Source organism: Mesoplodon bidens (assembly GCF_964165515.1).
Source record: "Mesoplodon bidens genome assembly, chromosome: 1".
Classification (NCBI taxonomy): Eukaryota; Metazoa; Chordata; class Mammalia; order Artiodactyla; family Ziphiidae; genus Mesoplodon; species Mesoplodon bidens.
This window is the reverse complement of record NC_138176.1, coordinates 112325266-112352787: the sequence shown is the minus strand read 5'-3', so window position 1 is coordinate 112352787 and position 27522 is coordinate 112325266. Positions and strand designations below refer to the sequence as shown.

The following is a 27522-nucleotide window of genomic DNA, read 5'->3' as shown; positions in this document are numbered from 1 at the left end:
AGCCAGTTCTTTGGGTGATTCCTCAACACACTAAACTCTAAGAACTGCTGAGACACAGTAACCAGTACTAAAGAGCCTGATGTACAGAAGAGAGATTATTCAATTATCACACCAAGTAATTGCAAGAAATGCTTCAAAAAGATGCACAAGCCTGTTCATTTTCTTCGTAGAAGAAACCCTCCCCCCATCCATTTCCTCAGGGAAACTTTTTTTTTTAATAAATAGATTTATTTATTTATTTAATTTATTTTCGGCTGCGTTGGGTCTTTGTTGTTGTGAGCGGGCTTTCTCTAGTTGTGGCGAGCTGCAGCTACTCTTCATTGTGCTGCGCGGGCTTCTCATTGTGGTGGCTTCTCTTTTTGTGGAGCACGGGCTCTAGGTGCACAGGCTTCAGTAACTGTGGCACGCAGGCTTCAGTAGCTGTGGCTCGCAGGCTCTAGAGTGCGGGATCAGTAGTTGTGGCCCACGGGCTTAGTTGCTCCGGGGCATGTGGGATCTTCCCAGACCAGGGATTGAACCCATGTCCCCTGCATTGGCAGGTGGATCCTTAACCACTGTGCCACCAGGGAAGCCCCTTCTTGGCAAACTTTTTCTTCAGGAGTAGCTCAAAATACTGCAGTTCAGTCTCTGTCAAAATTCACTCTCAACTAAAGGGGCCTGAGTTCATGTGATTTCTCTGTGATCTCACTGGGTAAGGGCATCAACATCAAAACAAAGATATCACTGAATACAGCAGTCTGACTAATAGAGACACAACCACCAGAGGATAAAAATAGCAAAACGCTGTCTAGACAAGGGTGCTAGCGTCAATCAGGAGATGGCTTCTTGATGCTGAAGCAGCCCTGCCCTGGAGGAGCCTGAGCATCCCCAGCCTGCAGCTGGAAAAAGCACCCTAGAACTGTACTTAGCAGCCCAGTTATGTGTGTGGCAGCTAACCCTCTTTCATTCTGTCTTATTATTGCTGGTTTCAATTAGCTAATGGGAGGTGGGAAGCGATTAGCTTGCTACTAAAAGGCAGTGATACGCTTTTATTTAGGGTTTATGCAGTATTTTGGAGAAAGAAGTAGAATGTAGGGGATGAGGTCTTTTAAAATGAAGATTGAACACAACAGTAGGAATCAGAATCTCCAGGGGGATGGACTCTTAGAGGTCATCATGTCCTACAGAAAAGTGCTAGAATTCTCCTTTTTCAGGTTGAGGATCTGAAGGCAGGTCTCAGGCTCTCCTAAAGTCTTGCTTTGTCCAGGATAAATATTTTCAATCATTCTTTTTTTTTTTTTTTTTTTGCGGTACGCGAGCCTCTCAGTGTTGTGGCCTCTCCCGTTGCGGAGCACAGGCTCCAGATGCGCAGGCTCAGCGTCCATGGCTCATGGGCCCAGCCGCTCCGCGGCATGTGGGATCTCCCCGGACCGGGGCACGAACCCGTGTCCCCTGCATCGGCAGGCGGACTCTCAACCCCTGCGCCACCAGGGAAGCCCTCTCAATCATTCTTTATATGAAATGGCTTTTAGTCTCCCCACTCCCACTCCTAAATTATCCCATACACCTTCCTCTGAACACAATTTATCAAAACCCTTCTAAGAGTGTGGAGCTCAGAATACGACACATTACCCCACATGGTCTCATCAGTGCAGAATGCAGGGTGACTCATCTCCAGTCAGGATGGTGTCGTTTAGTTAACCCAGACAAGAATGACATTAGCTTCTTAAGTAGCTGTCTGATGCTGTTGGCTTGCCTTGATCTGGACATGAACTAAAACTATGACTTGTAAGCACAGGTGCAACAAGCCACAGGGACAATCTACACTGAACATTTGAAATTAGCCTCTTGGGACTTCCCAGGTGGCACAGTGGATAAGACTCCACGCCCCTAATGCAGAGGGCCTGGGTTTGATCCCTGGTCAGGGAACTAGATCCCACATGCATGCTGCAACTAAGAGTTCGCATGCCACAACAAAGGAGCCCATGAGACGCAACTAAGGAGCCCACCTGCCACAACTAAGACCCAGAGCAATCAAATAAATAAATAAATAAATATTTTTAAAAAGAGAGTTAAAAAAAATGAAATTAGTCTCTTAAACTCAAATAGGTGATGTATTAAAGGTAATGTGTGTTAAATCTCCCCTTGCTGGTTTAGGCTGATCATTTCCATCTTGTCAACATCTTTTTGAATCCTGATAGGACCATCCACTCTTTAACCCATTAGTTCAGTTTGGTTTCATCTACATTATGTGATTTTTAAAATGCATCTTGTTTCTCCAAGGCATTCTCACACCTTTATGATTGCAGTCTCTGTAGTTACAAAACTGTATAGGAAAGCAAAAATCATCCTAACACAAAATTATTCTCTAGTGAACCAACTCTACTGCAGTGTAAAAGTATTTCCTACTCAAATTCTTTCCCCATTCAACACTAGCATCTATGCTCATCCTTTGTTTCGACATCCTTGTCCATCTTCTTTTGCTGAGTGCAAATACAGGGCAATTCGTTGCAAAGTATAAGGCAAATCTTGCAAAAAAAAACCCCCCAAAACAACAAAAAAAACCCCATACCAAACCAGTAATCCATTGCACTGATGTTGGAGAACAGATCAAGTCATATATAAAACCACTAACCAATGGAGGTCAGGGGATTTAGAAGAGTTACCAACTAAAGAAGAGGCATTTAACAAGGATGATGACTTCAAAGAAGGTTTAAAAGAGAATGGTCTAAATATGAAAGTATTTAAAGGAGACTTGGAAAAAAACAGATAAAGCCCTTGTAAAAATAATTCTCTTTAGAATCATGCAGTAAAAGTCACATAGTGAAGGATGGTATTTTGTGCTTTCATACAATTTTGGCATAAAAATTATAGCCCCAACTCACTCACCTCATTAAAAAAAATTCTTCAGTAAGGTATAAGTTACATAAAACACAATGAATTATTTTAACGTGTAAAAATCCATGAGTTTTGATACATTTATACAATCATACTATTACTACTGTCAAGGTAGAACATTTCCATCACCCCTAAAAGTTACTTGACTCACTCTTTATTCATTCTAAGAATTCACTGTTGCATTTATAAACTAATTTTTTTTTTTTTTTTTGTGGTACGTGGACCTCTCACTGCTGTGGCCTCTCCCGTTGCGGAGCACAGCCTCCAGACGCGCAGGCTCAGCGGTCATGGCTCACGGGCCCAGCCGCTCTGCGGCATGTGGGATCCTCCCGGACCGGGGCACGAACCTGTGTCCCCTGCATCGGCAGGCGGACTCTCAACCACTGCGCCACCAGGGAAGCCCCAGTAATTTTATTTTTAAGGAACCAGCATACTGTTTTCCATAGTGGCTGTACCATTTCATTCCCACCAACAATGCACAAGGGTTCCACTTTCTCCACATCCTCATCAACACTTGTTATTTTCTGTTTTGTTTTGTTTTGTTTTTTTAGAGTAGCTGTCCTAATAGGTGTAAGGTGGTCCTATTGTTAAGTTTTAAAGATGTTTTGCAAATATTTTCTTCCAGCCTGTGGCTTGCCTTTTCATTCCCTTAACAGTATCTTTCACAAAGTACAAGTTTAATTAGTTAGGAAATTTTAAAATACATTATGTAAAACAGCGTTATCATAGGAAAACAGAGCCCTCTACTACATATGCGCATCTTAGTTCCTGACAAAAGTATTGAATAGGACAGTTCAAAGATGTTAGACATTGGTTACCTCCCTCCAGCTTGACAATAATCAAAAGAAGCTGACAAAGATTTCACAGCTGATTTGGCATAATTTTTTAATAAACGAACCATCCTGGCTTCTGCATTTCTTTACTCAGTGCTCACGAACTGTTTAATAATTCATTCATGAGTTTCACTATGAATCCATGTTATTTGGTGGAGAGTATTTTTTCCCACCATTTGGAAAACTGAGAAGTGATCCTCCAATATCCTTCATTTTCTTATAATATCTTTCCCAGTCATGTTTGAATGCTTTTTCATTATCCTGTGATAGTATTAACTTGGGCCTGAAGACTTGAAGAATTTAGAATGGCTAAGTGTACTTCTTCAATCTTGCCTCCTTTTGTAGATTTTAACTCCTTCTTAGTAAAGTCTGTGCTTCATTTTCTTTCCTCCATTTGAAGGTTATCCTTCTTGGATTAGAGAACATGGCAATGCTTCTCTCCAATGGCTTGGTACCCAAAGAGCGAAGCCCACATCTGCACCACTAGTGGCCTCTGGAACAAAGAGGCCAAGGCCTGGTGGAAGCATTCTTGGCTGATTTAGCAGCTGGCTGGAGGCTGAAGTGAATTCCACAATGAGTTTTGAGAACAGAGGAGAGTGTGAACACTACTCAAGGATACAAAACGTTAGTGCCCATTTTGGCTTTGAAGGAGACAAGAGCATAAAGGGGACAATCAGCCCATAAGAACAAGGTCGAACCAAGCACAGTGCTCCTGGGTCAGTAAGCAAAAAACCAACACAAAACAAAACACCCCAAGACAACCCCCAAACAACCAAGGCCAATCTTGGCATAAGTCAATGACCCAGATAGCTACACGGGAGCGAACAACCTGTACAAGCAGGGCTTAAAGGTCCCACATGTAAGAAGCAGTAGGGTCAAAGAGGAGAGCAATTCTACTTTCTGTGTGCTGCCAAGGAGCACCCTTCCATCTTCCCCTGGCAGTGGTTGTGTTAGCCTTTCGTGTTATGTTTTCGCTGCAAATATCCAAAAATGTCCTTGTTCCTGGCATCTTTCACAAGGCTTAGCTCATCCTGGGGATTATTCTTTTTTTTTTGCAGCACGCGGGCCTCTCACCATTGTGGCCTCTCCCGTTGCAGAGCATAGGCTCCGGACGTGCAGGCTCAGCGGCCGTGGCTCACGGGCCCAGCCACTCCACGGCATGTGGGATCCTCCTGGACCGGGGCACGAACCCGTGTCCCCTGCGTCGGCAGGCGGACTCTCAACCACTGCGCCACCAGGGAAGCCCTGGGGGTTATTCTTGCCCTTACTTGCCATTCAGCCTTGGGTATGTGCCTCTCCTATTTTCTGTACATATCAATACTTTTAAAAAACTCTGAACTCATCAGAGAGCAACCTGGATGGCCCATACTGATGTTCTTGGTGCCCCTCACTTTTAAAATTTGTTTAATTAAAAAAAATTATGTATTTCTCTTTGACTACATAAGGCAGTAAACTATTTTCTCTGTTCCAATCCCACTAATAGGTGGCCACAGTTTTTAATTTATTGCTTATCCTTCCTTTAATGCATATTTTAAAAAATACCAATAACTATTCTTTTTTCCTTCTTTTTATTAAAAAAATACAAATACTAGTATGCTTTTCTTTTTCACTGAACAATATTTCTTGGAGATCTTTCCTTATCACTGCATATGGAGCTGCTATTTACTTATTCATTTACTAAAGCTTTGAGATTTTTATTTACATTGACAAGTTTTCACTAGGAATTGTATACAAAGTGTCAAAAGCACATGTTTTGGGTGATGAAAATATAAGAGATGAAAATTTGAGGTAAAATATAGGGTAATCAAATGCTATTCAAAAAGCATCAGAAGATTCTTATAACTTAAATTTCTTCAGATTATTCAAACATATACCATAAGCTAATATCCAAACTCAGCCATAATAATGGTATTTCTTGGTGCAGTGGATCCTGAATGACATGGAGTCTTGGATAATGGGGCTTAATAAAATCATATCCTGAGCCTGACATAGTGGGAATGTCTATCTTTTTTTTTTTTTCCCCGGAAGATGCTGGTGGTAATTTGTTTTATTTATTTTTTTAATTAACTTTTATTGGAATATAGTTGCTTTACAATTTTCTGTTAGTTTCTGCTGTACAGCACAGTGAATCAGCTATATGTATACCTATATCCCCTCTTTTTTGGATTTCCTTCCCATTTAGGTCACCACAGAGCACTGAGTAGAGTTCCCTGTGCTATACAGTAGGTTCTCATTAGTCATCTATTTTATACATAGTAGTGAATATGTGTTAGTCATCTATTTTATACATAGTAGTGTATATGTGTTAGTCATCCATTTTATATATAGTAGTGTGTATATGTGTCAATCCCAATCTCCCAATTCATCCCACCACCCCCCACCTTGGTATCTATATGCTTGTTCTCTACATCTGTGTCTCTAATTCTGCTTTGCAAATAAGTTCATCTGTATCATTTTTCTAGATTCCACATATAAGTGATATTTTACAATATTTGTTTTTCTCTTTTTGACTTACTTCACTCTGTATGACAGTCTCTGGGTCTACCTACATCTCTGCAAATGGCACAATTTCGGGGAACGTTCATCTTTATTAACCACAGACTGCTTTTCCATCTTTGTATTGGCTAGCTCTTGCTGCATAACAAATTTTCCCCAAATTTAACAGCTTAAAGGAAAATGCATTTATCATTTTACAATTTCGGAGAGACAGGAATTTGTGAGTGGTTTAGCAGGTGTTGCATGTAGTTGCTGTCAAGGTGTCAGCAGGGGCTGGCAGCAGGCCTCAGTCCCTCACTAAGGGGTCTGCGCTACAGGCTACCTGAGTGTTCTCACAGCAGGACAGCAGGCCTCCCCCAGAGCAAACAATCCAAGAGAAAGCAAGGAAGAGGCCATGAGGTCTCTGATGACCTAGTCACCCACCATCACATCCACCATATTTCATTCATTAGAAGACTCATTACATCCAGCCCATACTTAAGGGGAGGAAAATTAACCTCCACCACTTGAAGGGAGGAACATCAAAGAATCTGGGGGTATATTCTGAAACAACCATGCACTCCATGCTTCCTTGTCTCTAGTAGCCTTTTACTTTTTACCTTTGTTTTTTTAAAGCAAAAAACTAATTTTTTTTCAGTTAGTTCTTCTTGAGTACATTTCTTTGGTTATTTAGGTTACATAGAATACACCCATGATTAATCTCTTGGTTATAGTCATGAGATGAGTTTAATATTCTGGGCATCCAATTATCATCACTGGGAAACTAATGTTCTAGACTATGGTCTGAAAGACAGGAGACTTGATTGCATTTGAGGTAACAGGCTTTGGTTTCTACCTGTAGGGTCCTTCTTTTTTCCTGACTGACCAGCAGTTTATATTTCCTTTACTGCTGTAAAGTCAGCCTTGTGGTGGCAATAATAGTTACACAGACTAACCTGCAGACAAGGTAGGAAGATGAGACCCTGACACTAGTAGGCATTAGAACCTGTTTTCTGACTGCCATTCAACACTGACCCAAAAACCTGGAGCCAAACTGTAAAACATACAGTGAGCATCCTTATATATGCAGGTGTCAGTAGGATAAATTTCTCAAAGTGGAATCAGTGGGTTAATGGGCATTTAAAACTTTAATAGACATTGTCACACTGACCTCCAAAACTACTGTACCAATTTATCCTCCCTCCGCAGGATGTGAGAAGGCCAAGTTCTGCTTGCCTTCACTTACTCTGGGTATCATTAAACTGCTTGATCTTTGCAGTATAAGAGTCACAGCAGTTCTCACCATGTTGGCAGACAGAAGTAGGGCTAATATCTGTGAAAACTTTAAAAATAAGTGTCATGTTCATTCAGCATTCGTGATGGTATTTTATGGAATGTGTAAGAGTTAAGGATGGGAACTGAGATCAGAAAGGTGGTAGATGGGTCAAAATGGGGTGGCAAGTGGTTTTAGCTGACACTGGCCGAAAGCATCCTCTCTTTATTTACAGCTGAATAGCATCCACTATAAGCCTGTACCATAATCTCTTTAGCCAGTCTCCCACTGATGAATATTTGGGGAGAAATATTTAGCCAATTACAAACGATGCTACAATGCTACTTTGTTTATACTTCATGATCCGGGCTTTCTTGTACATCTTGTAATGTAAATTCCTAGAAGGTAAGTCCTAGTCAAAGTGGATATATTTGTGATTTTGATAGGTACTACTATACAAACTGCCCTATGTAAGGTTTACTAATTTGCACCCCACCAGCAATGTACTAAAGTACTTGTTTCTCACAATTTTGCCAACATAGCATATTACCATACCTTTTTGTTTTTGTTTTGTCAGTAACACAGGTAAAAAAAATTACCAGTTTTAATTTACATTTCTCTCATAATGAGTAAGATTAAGCATTTTTTCATACATGTATAAGCTGTTTTCATTTCCTTTCCTATGAACTACTTGTCACATCTTTTGCACGTTTTTTTATTGAGTTGTTGGTCATTTTTATATTGATTTGTAAGAGCTCTTTATTTATTAGAGAGCTTAACCCTTTGTTTATTATATGAATTGCAAACATTTTCCCCAGTTTATCAGTTTGTTTTCTCACTTTGCTTATGGTGATTATTATTTTTTTGCCAAGCAGTAGTCTTTAAATCACTGCTTTGAATCACAGTGAGAAAGGCAATAAAAGAAAAGTAGTAACAGGATTACCTCATGTTTTATCTAGCACTCATAAAATTTTAGGTTTTACAATTAAATTCCATTTGGAATTTCCCTAGGCTTTGAGCAGTCAAATTCATTTTTTCCTAGATGTCTTCCCTGTTGTCCCAACATCACTTACTAAGCAGTTCATCTTTCCTTTGCTTACATGAGACAGCACACTTAACATATACTAAAGTTCTTCTTTATGTATTTAGATCTACTTGTGGACGTTCTGTTACATTTGATCAGTCCTCTGTTTAATTGTGTGCCAGCATCACACTGCTTTAATTCCTCCAAAACATGGCCTCCTACCATGTTTTAACCTCGAGAACAGCGAGTTCCCCTTACCGCTTTTCTTTCTCAGGGCTTTCTGTCCATTTCCTAAGACAAACCTTTTGGTATTTTAATTGGGATACCATTACACTCAGAAATGAATGGAGGGAGGACTGACATTTTTATGTTGTTGAGTCTCCAGAATTTTGAAGCCTTCTTCATAGAGGTCCTATAAAATTTTGTTATGTTTATTACTAGGGATTTCAAATTGTTTTGGTTGAACTTGTAAATGGGTTGCTTTCTTCCATATAGTTTCCATCTGGTGGTTATTCCCATCATTAGCCTATAGGGCCAAAGGGTCAAACTCAAATGATCTCTTATTTTAAGATCTCTCCACGCCCACAAATATGTGCTTCCCTTTCATAAACTTTAGGATGCCACGGTCACTTTCTCTTGTGTCCCTGTAATCTTCACTCACTAAGTTGTTTTTCCTTATTGGTCAAAGAACACCATTCCTCATTATTTCCTTTACCTCTTGAGCAATGAAATTACTCTAAAGAACGTCAAAGGTTTATGAGAGGACCAGAGTTTAGCTCAATGAGGCATCCAGCAGTGGTCAAGAATAACCCATCGCTCTTGCATGTTCCGGTTGGAATTTGCTGGCATTGTCATCTCTACAAAGCAGGATTCATCTCTGGCCTCCCTCTGCTGGGGACCATGTCCCAGCTACTCTGCTCTCTGCCTCTGCTTCTGTCTCCACCAAACGCTCTCTCTACCAACTGCCACATATTACATCTCTTTTTAATTAAGAGTTCCATCCATTTCTTCTTCTTCTATTTGGAATAATTATTTCAAAAACTATCTTCAAAAACATGCTCTTAGAATGCTAGTACATGCGTTACATTCAGTAGAGAAAGGGCTTGATAATTCGCTGTGTTGGGAGACAGCCCGTGTTGTATGTCACGTGTAAGGTCCCAGTGCATGTTAACACTTTAAGGACTGAGAATTTCTGGAGTAAACACTACGCATTTCGCAAGTGGATGTACCCACGGAAGCTTAATTAACACCCTGCACTCCTCACGTTCGGGGAACACATTTTGGGGGCTGCAGTCTCAAGAGAAGAAGCACCCGGGTCTGCCTGAGTCCCTCTGCTGGGCACACCTGTGACAGCAATTATCTACCTGGGCTAAAGTGTCAAGGTCACTTATGAACCTTAACCCGGTTAGAGGAGCAGCGATTCTTGAATCTTGTTTTCTAGATAGCATTTCCCTGTGTGATTTTCTTTGAAGCAGAAGAAAGTATTTCTCTGCTAAACATCCCCAAACCAAAAACTAACTAGCCAACCAATCAACCAAACCAATCAACTGACCAACCTACCAACTAACCAACCTATCAAACAACGAAGTTTAAAACCATTGTTATGACTTCCCTGGCAGTCCAGTGATTAGTACTCTGCACTTGTACTGCAGGGGCCTCAGGTTCGATCCCTGATCGGGGAACCAAGAATCCCACATGCCTCGCAGCATGGCCAAAAAAAAAAAGAGAGAGAGAGAGAGAGATTTGCCAAAGCTTAAATGGAAATAAAGATTACTATTTTTAAAAAAAGCCATTATTCTGTCTCCCCCTTCCTCCACACCCATCCTTCTCTCTTTCCAGCAAGCAGCACCCAGTATGCTCGTGCCCTTGGCCTTGGAACTGCTTAGTACTTGCGCTCCATCCCACCCACTAAGGTCATCCCACCCACTAAGGTCATCCCACCCACACCTTAGTCTGCTGCCCCATGAGCTCTGCCAGGTCTTGGACTCGGCTGTGGTTTTCCCTTCTTCGAGACCACCATATCCTGCCATGTCTGTCGCCTCTCTGGTGGCCCCCCAGACTCCTGGGACAGCGCACGGTCTGGCCTTATCACTCACCTGTACCATCTGACCTGAGCACATGTGGCAGCCAACAAAGGCTCCCAGTTCTCAGAGCTCTCGGTCCACAGAGCCACAAGGACACTCTGCTCTGCCGTCCTGGCTGCTTCTGGGAGCAATTTCCTAGTCACGCTTTAACCCATCACACGGTTGTTTTTGTCTTACGTGTGGCTTTAGTTAACGAGAGTTTTTCTGGCAGCTCAGTGCATAAGAGGACGTGACTTGAGTCATAAATCCCTGTGTTGGCAAGGGCCTGTAATACTACAGTCCTTACATTATTTGCATAAAAATAATCCACATCTTTAGCAGGGGAAAAATCAGTACAGAAAAAGGTAGCAAGGAGATACCTGGACGGTAAACACATCAAGTGTTTGTTCTTGTAATTCAGCAGTTCCAGAGTAGTTTTACCCTCTGTGAATCAGTTATTATCACTTTTATTAGCCTTCTCTACCCGGGGTGATATTATTTTCTGCTTTACTGATAAAGGTGCTAATTCTCAAAGAAAGAAGATGGTGGCGGAAATCTGGGGTGAAGCTGGAGCAGAATCTGACCTGGAGATGCCCCAGGTGCCCAGATAGGCTGGGAGGTGGTCTGACCACACTCACCGGCTTCAGGAGGATAGCAGGGCTCTGACGTCTCCCCCAGGTCAGGGGACAGAGGTGCCTTGAGGCCCTGCTGCTTCCCTGATAGAATCCTCCTCCAGAGTCACGTCCTTTGCCGCCCCTCCCCAAGCCTCCGGCCTGCGTTTTGTAGCCCAGACTCACCTTTTTCTGACAGAGGGAGGCCATCACCCTCCCCTATGCCCCACATTGGCTTTAGATGATGTGTATTCTCCAAAGGTGGTGGCAACAAAGCTTCCATTCCATGCACTCTTCCTCCAGGGATCTCACCATCCTCCAGCTGAGGGGTGGGGTCTATGTTCCCTTTGAAACTGGGTGGGCTTGTGACAGAAAAAGTACAGTGAAAAGGTCACTGTGACTTCTGGGGCTAAGTCCTAAAAGGAATGAGATCCCTTTTCCCTGGGACACTCACTGTCGGGGCTCTGAGTCATCATGAAAACAGTCTGACTTTCCTAGGCTACCATGTCATGAGGAAGCCCAGGTCACCCCAAGAGGCCAGGTGTAGGTGCTCAGGTTGACAGCCCCAGCAGAGGTAGCAGGTGACGGCCAGCATCACCCACCAGACCTGGAGGGGAGACCCCCAGAGGACTATAGCCCCAGCTACCGAGTTACCCACCCAGCACATCTTCCCAGTGGAGGCTTCTGACATTACGGAGCAGGGAAAACCCATCCCTCGTGCCCTGTCAGAATTCCTCACCCAAGACCACAATGAAAGGGGTGCTGATGCCATGAAGTTTGGGGGTAGCTTGTTAAACAGCAACAGTAACTGGAACAGATGTAAAATCTCAAATCTCACAGCTGGTTAAAATGTCTGCAAGACGTTTAAGACCCTGAATACACAAATCCTCTAAATTCCTCTGTTCTGGGATGCAATGAGCGTGTAGTTTTAAAAGAATGTGAAATTCTAGCCGGTAAAAAGGCCACATTGAACTTACATGAGGATGGGTGTTTACTCTGGCTTTAATCAGACAGTTAAAGGGGCATCCGCTGAACTGGCGTGTCCTAATTTCAGACCTAATTTCCAAAAAGTGGCTGATAATCAAACACTTTTTTTATCTAAAATTGTTTCATCATTAAAGAGCTCTTTCAGAATGGGGTCAGTTTATCATTCTGGCTGGGAAGGGAACGGCTTGCTGTAAGGATAGAGGGTATCTCCCAGAGCTGCCCCCTAGCAAAGCGCCTTCCGAGAGCTGGTCTCAGCATCTGCTCTGCCAGTGAATATGAGGATGATGATACTGACACTGCCCACGTGATTATTTCTTCCTCTCCCTCCTGCCCTCCCTCCTATCATCATCTGTTCTGTGTCTGCTCTGTGCCAGACCCTGAGCTAGGTGCTAGAGATACACAGGGGAGACCCTCTCCTTGTGTTTAGACACTGCCATTTTCTGTCCAGGTACACTTTCACAATTTTTTTTTTTTTTTTTTTGTGGTATGCGGGCCTCTCACTGTTGTGGCCTCTCCTGTTGCGGAGCACAGGCTCCGGACGTGCAGGCTCAGTGGCCATGGCTCACGGGCCCAGCTGCTCCGCGGCATGTGGGATCTTCTTGGATTGGAGCACGAACCCATGTCCCCTGCATCGGCAGGCGGACTCTCAACCACTGCACCACCAGGGAAGCCCCTCACTTTTACAATTTTTATTATATTGAGAATAAAAATAAAACCCCATGGAAGCTCCTGGGTAGTGAGGATGCCCAAGTGCACGCTGCGGAGGAAGTAGGTTTTCAGATGGACTTCAACTCTATGGGTTGGGATAGAAGGATGGGGACTGTACTAATTAGCATATTGGCTGCTGTGTCTACCCCCCTAATTTGGAGGCTGAGCACAACAGAAGTTCAGTTCTGAGTCATGGTACTGGAAGACAGGTGGTATTTTACCACTCGGTGATTCTCCTATTTGCTTCGCCAAAAGTGTATGCACATCATGCTGTTTCTACCCTTGGCATTTCAAAAAAGACCACAGGATACGGGTCCCATTCCATCCAGGTTGAAGAAGATGAAGGCTGATTTTGATCACTGACACTGGCGACGTGGAGATCACTGGTGGTTTTGCCATGATCCATTTTCACCGAGTGGTGGGGATGGAAGTAGTGGTGGGGATGAAAAGTAGTGTGTTCAAGAAAGAACCCAGGAATAAAAAACGGAGACAGCAAGTAGAGACAGCTCTTTTGAGGAGTCTTTTGATCTGCTTTAACCTCAGTCACTTAAAATCTCATCACATTTGGGAACCAGAGGCTCTGCCATCTTTGGGAACCTGGGAATCCTGTGTGTGCAGCCAGTGGAGCAGAGAAGAGGAGGGTGGGCAATGCCTGCCTGGTCCTAATTTGCCTTGCTTGACACTCCCAAGTGGTCTCTGGGGGGAAGTCACTTGGCCCAACATAGAAGCCAAGGGAGGCTGGGAGATATAGTCCCTGGCTGGACACCCCCTCTTGGCAATAACCCAACAATGTGGTAGGAAGAGTACAGATCTCGTCATGGATTTCCCCATCTCTGCTGCAGGATGATTGCAAAGTTCTCCATGGTGCCAGCGCACTATGGAATGCCAGGGGCTTGGCTGCCCCCGAGAGCTGGGGTCTTGCCCTGGAAGCTTACACGGCTCCGTCCCTCCTCTCCAGGGAAGATCTACGAAGCCTCACAAGCCCTCCAAAAGGATTCTGTAAAATGCATGTGTACACATGCCTCTCAGTCCACCTTGTCAATTCCCTCTGCTCCCTACATGGGAGGAAACACCTTCACCAAGAAACAAGGGCTCTCTCTGAGCTGGACTTAAACATACCAACTTTGATCTAACTTTCATAAAACCAAACACTTGAAAAATAACCAATAAAGCATTGAAAAGACCCAATCCCCCCAACTTAAATCCATAATAAAATATTAACAAGCCGGTCTCCATCCTGCGGGCGGAGCATCTAAAGCCCGTCATTGAAAAAATTCACTTCCATTTCCCAGCCCCCTGCAGAGAAACACACAGCAAAATATTCCACATAATGGTTCTAATATGTTCCTGCAATGAGGGAGCTTTAGTTTCCAGTGCTTTTAATTTCATTTATGTTATAAATTAATAATGTATGTATGGTAGAGAGTAACTCATTTAACGTAAGTGTCACGGAGTCAGGCACTTAGATAAGAAAAGCGAGAAAGGATCTAAGCACATAAATCATTTTGTTTCCTCTCTACTTGAAGTAGAAAACAGCTGAGGAGGTAAATGTAATGACTATGATTCTATTTTAAAATATCCAGGAAGCCCGAGAATAGAATTTGCATAAACATCGAAAAGGCAATCAGATTTTTCATCTCTTGCGACAAACTCAACTAGATGGTATGGGGTGTGGCCATCAAACCAATATGCAGTTTCAATGACAGAGAGCTTGCCAGGGCCAGGTTCACGGGCTCTGAGGCACAGGAGAGCCACCAGCAGCTGGGGTCTCTCTTAGAACATGACGGCCCAGGCTGGGAAATGCATCTGAAGGTTCTCAGGGACACTCAGCTGGAGACCCGCCCCCTGCCCCTCACCAGGCTTTCAGATCCAGACTCAGGGTGATGGGTGGAGGGGAAGATTGGCCTGAGGGAGCCTGGTCTGCTCTGGCTCATGCTTGAAGTAGATAACACATGTTTTGGGAGTTCACTGGGGATCCAGTGGTTAGGACTCTGCGCTTTCACTGCCGAGGGCCCAGGTTCAATCCCTGGTCAGGGAACTAAGATCCTGTAAGGTGTGGCACAGCCAAAAAAAAAAAAAAAAAAAAAAGTGATTTGGTGAAGGGAGAACTGACTCTCTGAAGCACTCAGCATGGACACTGGCTACATAAGAGAATGTGATTTGATTTTGCTTTAAAAATCAGGCATAGCACATGGGGGAGGGGGTGGGGGAAGGATGGAGTGGGAGTTTGGGGTTAGCAGATGTAAGCTTTTATATATAGGATGGATAAACAACAAGGTTCTAGTGTAGAGCACAGAGACCTGTATTCAATATCCTATGATAAACCATAATGGAAAAGAATATTAAAAAATGTAAAAAAAATTTAGAACCACAAAAGAAAACAAAAAAATCAGGCATAACAATTTCTAGTGATTGCTCTCCCCATAGGCTCCCAATTCCTTAGCTGAGGAAGGCCTATGTGGAATGTAATATAATGAAATAACGTAGGAGAGAATGCAAGTACCAAAAAGTCCCTTTGCTCTGTGGCTCAGTTAGAAATGAAAATGCTCAGAGAAATATGTATGTGCAGTAAGGCTGTTAAGGCAGAGTATGCAAATTAACAATCACCACCATAGGGGTCATTGTTTCAGCAGTGGGAGGCGCTGTGACCACTATTAATTCAGTACCAACCAACAGCCAAGTTCACACAAGTACCCCAAATCTTGTAGCCAGCCTGTGGAAATAGGCAGTATTGGCCCATTGTTAAATATCAGATCACTGAAGTGAAAGAAAACTTTGGAGTTGTGCAGATTTGTAAGCAGTAGATTTGGGAACCTGAATCAGCTGGACTCCAATGCCTGGGGTCCCTTGCCTCCACCATGTGGCCTCGTTCCTCTCTGCATCCTTGGTGTCTGGTGCGAGCATCACACTAGTAGGTGTGCAAATGCTGTATGGGGCAGGAAGTGGGGTGAAGGCTGTGGAAGCCATTATAATGGCTGTTCCCATGTCAGGGGTGACCACTCCAATTTAGCTCTGAGTTGTATACAATCAAGGCTAGAGTGGTGCCCGTGGAAGAAAAATGACACGATAAGGCGTGTCTGCTTTAACATTCTGCACTGTACCAGCATTTCCACTCCCTTTTTCTTTTTTAGCTTTCAAAAAACCAAAACGAACATCAAGAGCTTGACAGGACATTGCTTTCCAGACATATGAATCACCTCGCATTTCTGTCTTGCTTTCAGCTCATTCTAGAATGACACATGGCATGTACCACATGAGTTCTCTGCCTTTTTCCTGGCAAGCTTGTCTCAAAGCTCACTTCTGCCAAGAAATGTCCCCTTCCCAACAGCCCAAAAGAATGACAAGTCAAGAAGCTGCCCTCTCTACTGTGGGCTCCACACCAGTTACATGACTTATCTGAATCTTCATGAGGAGAAAGACTCAGTCATGCGTGGTTGGAATGTTCTCCATCACCATCATCATCACTATCATCATTACTATCACCAACACCGTCATCACCTTCAACATCACCATCATCGCCATCATCATCACCATGACCACCATCACCATCATCACCATCATCAGATTCATCACCATCACCATCATCATTACTATCACCATCATCGCCATCATCATCACCATTACCACCATCACCATGACCATCATCACCATCATCATCACCATCACCATCATCACCATAATCACCATCTGCAGATTCATCACCATCACCATCACCATCACCATCACCTTATGATCTGCAAAGTGCAGGAGCCAGGGTTTGTGTGAGTCTGGGGATTCACATTTGGAGTCAACCAAAGATGGGTAGCAAACCTCTGGACTAAGCAAGGTTTGGGGCTTTATAGCCACTATCATATTTAATTCTGTTCAGTTCAAACACAAGACCTCTGCAGAAACTGGGAAAGCCCGGAAGAAGGGAAATGCCAATTGCAACACTCAGATGTAGGTATTAGGGTCTCCACTTTATGGATAAGGAGTGAGGCTTAGAGCTTTTAATGACTAAGCTATGGCAATATAGCCAAATGAAGGCAAAGCTGGGTTTCAAACATGAGCTGACTGATGGCAAGCCTGCCTTCTTATCATTTGATCACAGTGCCCCAAGCAAGGGCTAGCAGCATTCTCCCCCCGCCCCCCATTGTCTATCTTGCCCAGGCACCACCTCCATGTTCCTTCCTATGAGGAAGAGTTTTGACCATTCCTTTCCTGCTAGCATTTCTGGAGAGGTCTGGGATTGAAGTGAACAAAGGTCTCACGCCCTTTCTCTGAGCATCTGTGGCCTCGTTAGTATGGATTAGATTAGTATGGATGATTTGGATTAGAGAGTAGTCAAAGTCCCTTTTTCATCTTTGGGATCTCTATGCAGATATCTTCTTCCTAAATGTAGTAAGATTTTAAAATTCCAATGCACCTATGAGCTGACTTGCTCGTCTTGATTCTCTGATTAGGAAGCACATGGAAAGTAAAAAATGGCTCCACATGAGCTGGTGGGATGGGCGGGGTCTGAGCCTCCTAGTCACATCAGTGGCAACCCCTCTTCCTGTAGCCCATACGCATCTGCACATGCCTCTCTGCACCTTCCCGCACGCCATGCACAGGAGCCCTTTTCCATCGCCTGACCTGTGCAATGTTAACTGCCCCTCAGGACCCGCTGGCTGAAGGATCCCCCTCTGGGATCTGGGGATCCCCTGCTCTCCAGCTCTTATGCCACTGCAACACGGATCTTGCAAAGGTTCACAGGGACCATGGTGATTTGTGCTAAAACTGTCACTAAACCTCTTGTTAATAAGCCCAGCCTAGGGTAACTTGACCCTCAAAGAGCCATAATCACCCTGATATGGCAATTATTTAAGTGGCTGGCATTCTTCAAGCCCACAAACAGGAGCATTGGAACCGACCTTTGGCAAAATTTCAATGAAACTGCGTGGGGAAACCACATGGCTGCAGCTGAATTAGACCTGCTCTGAAATTACAAGGGTAAATTAGCATAACAATAAAGGCTTGTTTTTTTTAACTTACAGAGTCACTAAATAATAGGGGGAAAGGAAAGAGGGCTGATCCAGTAGAGACTGACACTGGTATCAATGTTCCCTAAGCATCTGTTTGGTCGGCAGCCTTGGGCAAAGCTTGTATCTAAAGGGTTAATTGGGGCCCAAAGAGATTTTTGCACTGAGCTCCTCCATGATGCCAAAAGGCATGGGATTGAGAATAGAGCAGAACCAGTTCATTAAACTGTTCAAATTGTTGAAAATGATTAAAAGCCAGTTAAAGATCTTCATAAACACTATTCCAAAATGTTAGTTTAAAGTGCTGCACTGCAAAGACCCATCCTTGATACCTGTTCAAGGACGGACAGAGAGCTCAGGTAACTGGGGGTTGAATGGTGGCTGAAGTACATGAGAACAGAGGAGACTGGGAGTTAATAGGACATTTCCTATTTGCCTGAGTGAAAGCTGAAGAGTCACTCGTAGAATGTTCTGGACTCATCTTTGTGGGTGTCTGGCTGTCACTGAACTTCCCTGGGATGAGGCCAGCAGCTGTTGAACTGAGATGTGGAGGTGGGACGGGGGTGACATCCACGGGGAAACTACAAATACCATGATGACAGGACAGAGCAGAGGGGACCTGGAGTCAGCGTCACCACCTAGGGCACAGGATTGATGCTCTGTGTTTCGTTTCTCCACTGATGCATCCTTGAGTATTTCAAATGCTGTCTTAAGACAGGCAGAGACTATCTAAGCCTTTGTCAGCCACCCTCATCTCATTTCTGCCTTGGCTGACACTGGGACCCATTACAATGTCTTAAGACATCCTACTTAGATTCAGAGCATTGACTATGGGCCGTCCTGTGGCTGTACCACAGGTTCTGATGCTCAGATGGCTATGTGTATGTGTGTTTGTGTGTGTGTATGTGTATGTATGTGTCTGTGTTTAGGGGGAAGGTGCTTTGCCTCAATAGCAAATCTGACCAAAGTCTCCTGGTATGAAGATATTTTTTTAAATGTTTTATTTTATTTGAAGTATAGTTGATTTATAATGCCGTGTTAGTTTCAGGTATACAGCACAGTGATTCAGTTATACACACACACACACACACATATTTTCTCTTTCAGATTCTTTTCCCTTATAGGTTATTTTAAAATATTGAGTATAGTTCCCTGTGCTATACAGTAGTAGGTCCTTGTTAGTTATCTATTTTTTTATACAGTAGTTTGTATCTGTTAATTCCAACCTCCTAATTTATCCTTTTCTCCCCGTTCCCCTTGAAGATGTTTATGCATAATTACCATTATTTACCACCAAACAGAAAACACGGGCCCAATGAACAACTGCAGTTCCCAAATATTTTGCCCATTTCTTTTAAACCGGTTACAAAAACAAACAACAACAACATCAGCTGCACAGGCTCTGGATGCAGCTTGTTGCTCCTCGGGTGGCTGATTCTTGGAAATAAGACAGGAAACAAGAAGGCTACACGTTAGGAGGAAGGGAAAGGCAAAGAGATGGCTGAGCCCAGGAAATGCCTCTGTCCCTGGGCCTGAAGCTGGTGGCCACACAGGGCTCTTGGACCCCATGGAGGCCATGCTGGTGAGACCTCCTTGCCACTGGACTCCTGTATCCTGAGCTCTAAGCAGGGCTTAACCCTTGGGCTCTGGACATCTCAAGGGCAGGGTCCTGTAGCACATGTTCAGAGTTGACAGTCATGAGTGTACATTACTGTAGGAATGAATAAAGAATGAATGAATGAGTGAGTAACGGGGGCTAAGCCAGGCTTTTGGGTGTGGACGGGGTGAGGAGATGCTGGTATAACCACAAGCACCTTCAGAAAGACAGACAGACAGGTCCCCCCAGCCTGACATCAATGCTTCTCTGCCCATCACCTCTACTCCAGCCCTGCCCCATCTTTCTTCACAGCACTCGGCACCCTCTGACCTATTGTATTTTAGTTGTTTGCTGTTTGTCTCCCCACTAAAAGGTAAGCTCCGTGAAGGCAGGAATTTTCATTTGCTTGGGTCACTGCTGTTTCCCTAGCACCTAAAACAGTGCCTGAGGGACTTCCCTGGTGGCACAGTGGTTAAGGATCCACCTGCCAATGCAGGGGACACGGGTTCAAGCCTTGGTCACATGCCGCAGAGCAACTAAGCCCCTGCGCCACAACTACTGAGCCTGCGCTCTAGAGCCCGCAAGCCACAACTACTGAGACCGTGTGCCACAACTACTGAAGCCCGAGCGCCTAGAGCCTGTGCTCCGCAACAAGAGAAGCCACTGCAATGAGAAGCCCGCGCACCGCAACGAAGAGTAGCCCCAACTTGCCGCAACTAGAGAAAGCCCGCGTGCAGCAGCAAAGACCCAACACAGCCATAAATAAATAAATTTATTTATTTAAAAAATAATTAAAAAATAAAACAATGCCTGACATACAGAAAACCCTTGGCAGATTTTGTGAAATGAGTGAAGGGCTATCTCTATCTTCTTAGAATGGAGGGTCCCTGTGGACTTGTTTACAGAGCGCCCTCACCCTCTGCAGAAGAACTGTTAATGGCAGCAACAGGCCAGAGCATGTTCAGGGCTCAGGGAAGAAAAAGCAAGCAAGGGGCCCCATCAGCTCACATCAGCTAGGAGGCCCGACAGTGCCAGGAGGGCAGGGCGTGCTGGGGCATCGCTATTTACGGCGGCCTCGGCCATGCGTTCATATTCACATCGGGCCTGAAAAACATGTCCCAGTGTTTCCCAGAAAGGAGATTTCCCTCGCCAATTTCCAGAATGCCTGAGTTGAGTGAGAAAATAACCACTGAAATGCTTTTCACCAACACAGGAGTTTGCTTTCAACTGAAGAAGTAGCTGACAATTCAAAGCAAGAGACCTGGCCTGGTAATACTTCAAGGTCTACGCTCAAAACAAAGAAACAAACAAAAACCTGAAATACTGAGTCATTCTACCTCTGACGTGAAACGGGCACATGTTCTGTAACCAGTTATGTGATTAGCACTCTCCTACTTTTGAAAGCAGCTCTGATTATATCAGCCCTGGATTCAAAAACTTTCAGAGGCTCCCACTGCCTGGGGAATAAAGCCCCAGCCCCTTAAGCCAGCACCCACAGGGCTCCCCATCCAGTCCCGCCCTCCACTTGGCCCTGTCCTCAAATCCAAGCTGCAGCCCAGCCAGTCTGCCCCACTGTTGCCCGCCGTTACACCCCATTCTGTTTTTCATACGGGTCTCTCTCCCACTTGGATGTGAGCTCCTAAGGTTGGGAACAACATCTGTGTCACTCACACGTGCCCACATGCCCCCACGAATGAAAAGTGCCACCTGCCATACCAGTAAACAAAGGATGTTGCAGCCATCAAGCCATCACATTACAGCCACCCCGACGGTGAGCCCTGAGGGAACTCAGGAGGGTAACAGGGTGCCCACCACCAAGCCCACAGCTGCTGCAGCCACCTCCAACCCTATGCCCTGAGAGGACTCAGGATGGGAAAGCACAGGATGCTGGCCCCAGGTAGCTGAGGTGCACATCAAAGGGATGATTCCTGTGAGCGCAGACTCTTGCATCTTCCCACACTTAGAAAAGCGCTGAATTCCTTAACTTTGAGATGTCTGGTTTTCTTTAATTAACAGTAATCTTTTGATGTTCTGACTACCTGGTCTCTGTTGCAAAAACTCCTCTATATCCTGGCTGCCCCCTTACCTCTTTGGAACAGTCCCTCAGAGTGATCTGAGAGGCTGTGTCCCGGGCTTAAGTCCTCAGAATGTCCACTGAATAAAACATAAAACTCAACTTTTAGGTTGTGCATTTTTTTCAGTCGACACCCCGACACACAGACATCCAGCCCACACCTGTCCTACGGGCCCGGCCTCCGTGTGCCCTCCGTTCCGTCCTCAACAGAGGGATGGTGGCACTGCTGAAGGCCCAGTCTGATGGCTTCTCTGCCCCCCACTCCCACCGCCTGCCCACATTCGCACCAGAAGCCAACCTGCTCTGCCTATGCGTGTAGGAGTCAGGGGGTCTGCTGCCGCCTGCCCTCCTGCTCCTCTGCGGCTCCCCACCCGCTTCCCACCCCCGATCAGAGCTTCCCACGTGCCGTGCTCTCTCAGCCTCTGTGCCATCCCCACACTACTCTGCCTGCCTGGGATTCAGCGCCTACAGGACCATGTGCTTGTCTTCCAAGAGACTGCTCCTCGGTCATTTCCTCTAAGAAACCCTTCCGCCTGTCCCAGGAGCCACGCACCTGGGCCTCTCCCCTGGGCCCCCTGCACACACCCTCACCTTGTCTGGCTATCTGAGTCCCTTACCGGGCCGTGGGCTCCTTGAAGACAAGGACCAGCTATGATTCTATCCCTGAGAAGACGGTAATAACCATTTCCAGAAGGAGCGAACCTCCAGATTGTGACCACTCCTCTGCTCCTTAGACTTTGAAAAGTTACAGAGGCGAGACTCCGTATGGATCCCACGTAAGTCTGTGCCGCTACGAACGCACACCCAGCCCTTGGGGGATTGAAGACAAACGAGTGGCATCAAAACTTTCTTGGCTCAGAACATCTGCGGGCGTTTCTGAAGTGGAATCAACTGGCTAGCTTCCAGAAGCCTGGAACTACGAAAGACCAAGGGAAACATCTGTCACCACTGTATCGTTCGTTCACTTCTCTGGCAGCCGCAGGAGAGCAGAGGCTTCTAGTGTTTGCTCATGAAAAGAGGTCAGTACTGGGAGAAATTCCTGGAAGGCCTTCTGACAAGCCTGCAGGTGCCCCAGATCTGCTCTGGCTGATTTCTGCTGGCCGTGGCAGCCCTGGGATCCGAGACGCTGTCCTCCTGTCCCAGGGACAGAGGGGCTGGGAAGCTGTGTGTCATCACACCTGCCCTTGACAGTCTCCCCAGGGCCATGAACCTGACACGGCCTGCCCCGTGTGCCTCCCTCTGGAGCCTGGCTTTGCGCAGATTCCTGGGAGCTGAACCCCCTTTCAGGTCACGCCTACAGTTTCTGCAGCGCCCACACGCATCTCTGTGGCCAGAGCCCTCCCTGGGTCCTGGACACTGCTGCTTCCTCAGGGCATCCCTGAGACTGGCTGTCAGTGAGAAACAGGGAAGGTGAGGGAAGGGTGTTGATGGTCTGGGGAAAAAGAAGAGCTCACTTTACTCCCGGAAGTCTGGGCTGGTGTCACTGGGGAGACCACAGGCTTGAGGCTGAAAACCCAGGACAGCTGGGCTTGAGAGGCTTTCACATCCACGCTCTAATTCCTGACAACAGTGCCCCATCACAGGAAGCCCTGGTCATTCCAGAATGCCCTGTGCAGCCAACAGACCTGCAAGCTGATTTCTGCAAGGTGTAACACCCGCATGACCCTGCAGGGGTTGGCCACTCCCCATAAGACCCACCCCTGCAGTTTAAACAGGGCCACCATGAGGCGGCCGATGAACTGAGCAGGGGCTGCATCGTACCCCGCGGAGAATATCACAATAGGGTTCCTGGCATTTTTATGGCATTTCACAGTGCTTAGGGCACTTGCACGTACGGGGTCTCATACGATCACACAACAACCTTTTGTGCTGGGCGGTGCGTGTGTCATCACCCTCCGTTTACAAACGAGCATCTGAGGCTCCCGGAGCTTAAAAGACTTGCCCATGGAGCCTCCCCTCCCTTGCACGTGGCAGCGGACCAGGACTCAAAACAGCCCTGGGGCCTGAAGCCAGTCACTCTCCGGTTTCACATGGTACGGGGAGTCCTGCTTCCTACTTGCTTGGGCAGATCAGCAACCTTTTAAAAACCGTGCAGCTGAGACTCAACAACTCCAGGGCCTTTACAGTCCAAGCCCAGCCCGTGGGTCAGCAGCATTAGCATCTCCTGGAAGCTCGTTAGGAAAGCAGAGCCTCGGGTCCACGCAGACCTACGGAATCATCGTCGGCTCTTCAACAAGATCTCGGAGACGCCTAGGGTTTGAGGAGCTCTGTGTGAGGCACCACATGCTTTCCTCCCTGTGCTGTGGCTGACTCTTCTAGCTTCACGTTGGGGAAGTAGCCTCGGCGGGGAGGGCTCAGAGAAAAGAAACTTCTACCTGATTGCTTCTTGAAAACCACAAGAAAAGCTGGCTTATTGGGCCAGCTTCCCTCTCTGAAAACGGTCTCTACCTTTTCCCTTTTCTCCCCAGCTCCCTGCTGCAACACTTTCACCCAAAGACACATCTCTTCAGTTGACTCTCCATCTTCTCCATTCATTTTGATACAAGCACAAACATGGAAGATGTGATTTCAGTTTGCCTTGACTTCTGGGACTCCTAAAGTCTGTTTAAAGAACTCCCAATTCAGTAGGGGATGAAGAGGTTACAAATTACTGACACCAAGCAGGACCCTGTGGGGCTCCTGGGCACAAAAGCCTTTCTGTGTCCCCCATTTGTTGATTACAGGAAATAGGCTTCATTCAGCCTCCAAGACCTTCCCTGAGTTCCAAAGGGCAGGTTCAAAGATGCTAATCAGGGAAGGGAGGGGATACACAGACAAGAGAAGAGCAGTCAAGAAACAATAGCGCAGCCTTGTGGCAGGGTCCTGGTTCCCCCTCAAGGGATACACAGAACAGTATCTTTGAGCGGTTTTGCAGACACTGAAACCCTCACCAGGTGGAAGAAGTTAACTGTTTGCTGCCCACAAGCACGTAGACCCCAGACTGGTTGGAACCAGAAGGCTGATGATGCAAACTCCCGCTTACCTCACCACCAACCAATCAGAAGAAGGTCCACGAGCTGACCACGCCCTCTTTGAACCATTGTTATAAAACTCCTCACTACTCCCTCCAGGTCAGTACACACAGTTTTGAGGCATTAGCCCACTGTGTCCCCCTTTGCCTGGCAAAGCAATAAAGCTCTTCTTTTCTACTTCACCCAAAACTCTGTCTCCGAGATTCAGTTCGGTGTCGGGGTACAGACACCTGATACGGCTTCACTACTAGGTATAAAACAAGCTACAAGGATATATGGTACAATATAAGCTACAAGGATATATGGTACAATACAGGGAATATAGCCAATATTTTATAATAACTATAAATGGAGTATAGCCTTTAAAAATGGTGGATCACTATATGGTACACCTGTAACTTACATAATATTGTATATCGACTGTACTTCAATTAAAAAAAAAACCCAGCCAAAAAAAAAAAAGAAAAGAAAAAAAAGAACTCCCAGTTTGAGTTGTGACACCGTCATGACTTCCTAAGTAAAGTCGGTGATGTTAACATTTTTCTCTCCCTTTTTTGAGAAAGAATGTTCCTTCACTCCTCCAGTGGTGTGCATGGCTTAACCGACATACCCCAAAATTGGTTGCTAAATTAGCAGCTCTGTTTAGCCACAGGGAGAACACAGTTTACAATCAGAAAGATGTTTTAGGTGGTGAGCTAAGCTTTATTACAGAAATTGGGCAAGGTTTTGACTGGCTTCTCTAATCAAGTGATGGTTTTGCCCCTTGCCCTCCACTGTTCTCCAGTTGACATACCAGTCACCATCATTCTCTCATGATTCTTCCCAGATACTTTTTACAGGAAGACAATAAGCTTCCTTATCAAGGAAATCAAGGAAGTCAAGGTGTGATGTCTTTCTATGTTTAATCTGCTTCAATGACCTTTCATTTTTTCCTCCCTTGACCTTTTACCCAACTTCGTTGGTAAAAGAGCTTCGTTCCTTCTGTGTTGTTTTCAGCACAATTGGTTAATGGTGCCAGGCCTGCCCTAAGTGGCCAGCAATGCTAGTCTTGTCCCAAGGTAAGTGTCATGTTGAGGATACATCTTTAGGGCAGTAGAGGGTACTGCTCCTCAGGGGAGGCCCTCTTTGAGCTGCCATGTTTAAAGAAAGCAGGCAAAGACCATTTCATCTTCCCTCCAGTAATTCTCCGTCAAGAAAGGGCACATAAGCTCACTTCCTGAGAAGCAGCAGCACAATATTCTACTCCGTTTGAAGAAAGGCAAACTCCTAATTACAGACTGAATCCACTCAGGGCTACTCTACTGTTAAATACATCACTTACTGAATACTTGCTTTTCTCTGTGACTAAAAGCAGGCCATTATTCCTCTCTTGCCTTTGGGACAATCTGGGGCCCTGTCAAAGTTTCTAAACCGATTTGTTTCAGCCTGCTTTTAGCTGCTGCTCAGAAGAGGTACATCAAGTGCCTCTTGAGCAATTTCTGGCTGGTCCATGAAGCCACTGGTTTAAGTCAACGGTGGCAATGCCCCAGGCCTGGGCAATGGTTCCAGGCTCCAGGCTGCCACATGCTTTGTTTTGAGAATCCCCTCTGAGTCCCTTCCACCACGGGGACCTGTGACGCCGGTCTTGTGACTCAATCTGAGCTCCATCAGTGCTCCTTCTTCTAGAATGAGTGCTCTGACTTACAATTTGGTCTTTTAAAGGAGCCAGTCCAAATTCCCTCGGAACACTACACCTCCAAGTCTAACTTTACAGTGACAAAATGGTAGAATCTCAGAAAAAATTCTGATCAGAGTGTAACCTCCATTCCCAAACCTCCTTGTTCCTTGGACCCAATGAGATTTTTAGCTAGCTTGCAACTTCTAAGGGTAACTTTTCAGAATGGGGCTGAAGTCTGAAGCAGACGGTAAATGGGACGTGGTGATTGTATGTGGGGGTTGTTTGGTGGGGTGGCGGTCAAGTGAGGAAGAAGGTGGTAGTGAAAGAGTAATACAGCCCTCAGCTTTCAATTTTTTTCCCACCTCTGGGGCTGATGAAAGATACATTCCCAGGGCCTATCTGGTCACCTTGGCCAGCATGCTTTTCCCTGGGTTTTTTTTTTTCTGAGTAGATCTGATTTGGGCCAACAGTGGGTCCTTGATGTAGCCACAGAAGACCTCAGCTTTGGGCAACCATGAGATCCAGGGACTGGCACAGATGAGACCCCAAGACCAACACTGACCATCCGACTCCCAAGGAGGCTGGGGGAGCCCTGCTGTACGTTGTGGCAGAGGGCTGGCGTCAGGGTTTCTGACCTCTTTTAAAGGGAGGTCATACCAATGAGGAAATACAGTGAGATCATATCAACGAGAAAATACAGTCAACAGAGCTCAAAGAGTACCTTGACTTTGACGACCCCATGGGTCTGCCAGATATTCAGACCCATGCAACCACATAACCAAAGGAGGAAAAGGCTTGGGTTGGAGAGGAGAGGAGTAATCTTCACATCGCCACGTGGGAAGGGAAGGTACAGGAAGCAGCCGAGTCACCTGGCTCCATGGACCTGTCCCCAGCCCAGTCTGAGGAGGGATAAAAGAGCTACAGAATTTTCCCATTTCTACCCTTTCTGGGGGACCTACCACAGCACGCCTCTGGAAGATGCTATGCCTTCTCCTGTCTAATATAAAGCAGTTCCTAGCGTCGAGGGGCTCGAGGCAGAGGAAAGGTGTTACCACTCTGAGGGGAGAGAATGCCAACCCTGGAACCTCACTAAGACAGCAGGACACGGTGACTTCTCACCACAGTGCCCACCGGCCCCTCCCAGTGACCACCACTAGGGCAGCCCGGTAGCATCAGCGATCGGGAGAGCAGCCCATTGCCGGGCTGGCATCCTGGCATCCCGGAAGCACCTACCTGTATCTCTGCTTCACCGACTGTTTCTCTGCCGACTTGCAGACGTGCCCCGCATAGTACAACGGGAAGAATAAAAAGTTCCAGTTGTGGCAAACCACG

At 45.7% G+C, this 27522-nt stretch overlaps 1 protein-coding gene across 1 annotated transcript in view; it reads right to left on the bottom strand.

Moving 5' to 3' along the window:
* Positions 1–27522, bottom strand: part of SLC35F3 (solute carrier family 35 member F3) — a gene marked incomplete at both ends in the record, with an annotated part of 300600 nt that overhangs the window by 58292 nt on the left and 214786 nt on the right. Inside the window, 2 exon segments of the mRNA XM_081229533.1 lie at positions 27424–27511; positions 27514–27522. The exon segment at positions 27514–27522 is cut by the window's right edge and continues 8 nt beyond it. Of these exon segments, the coding sequence (XP_081085659.1) occupies positions 27424–27511; positions 27514–27522 (97 nt within the window).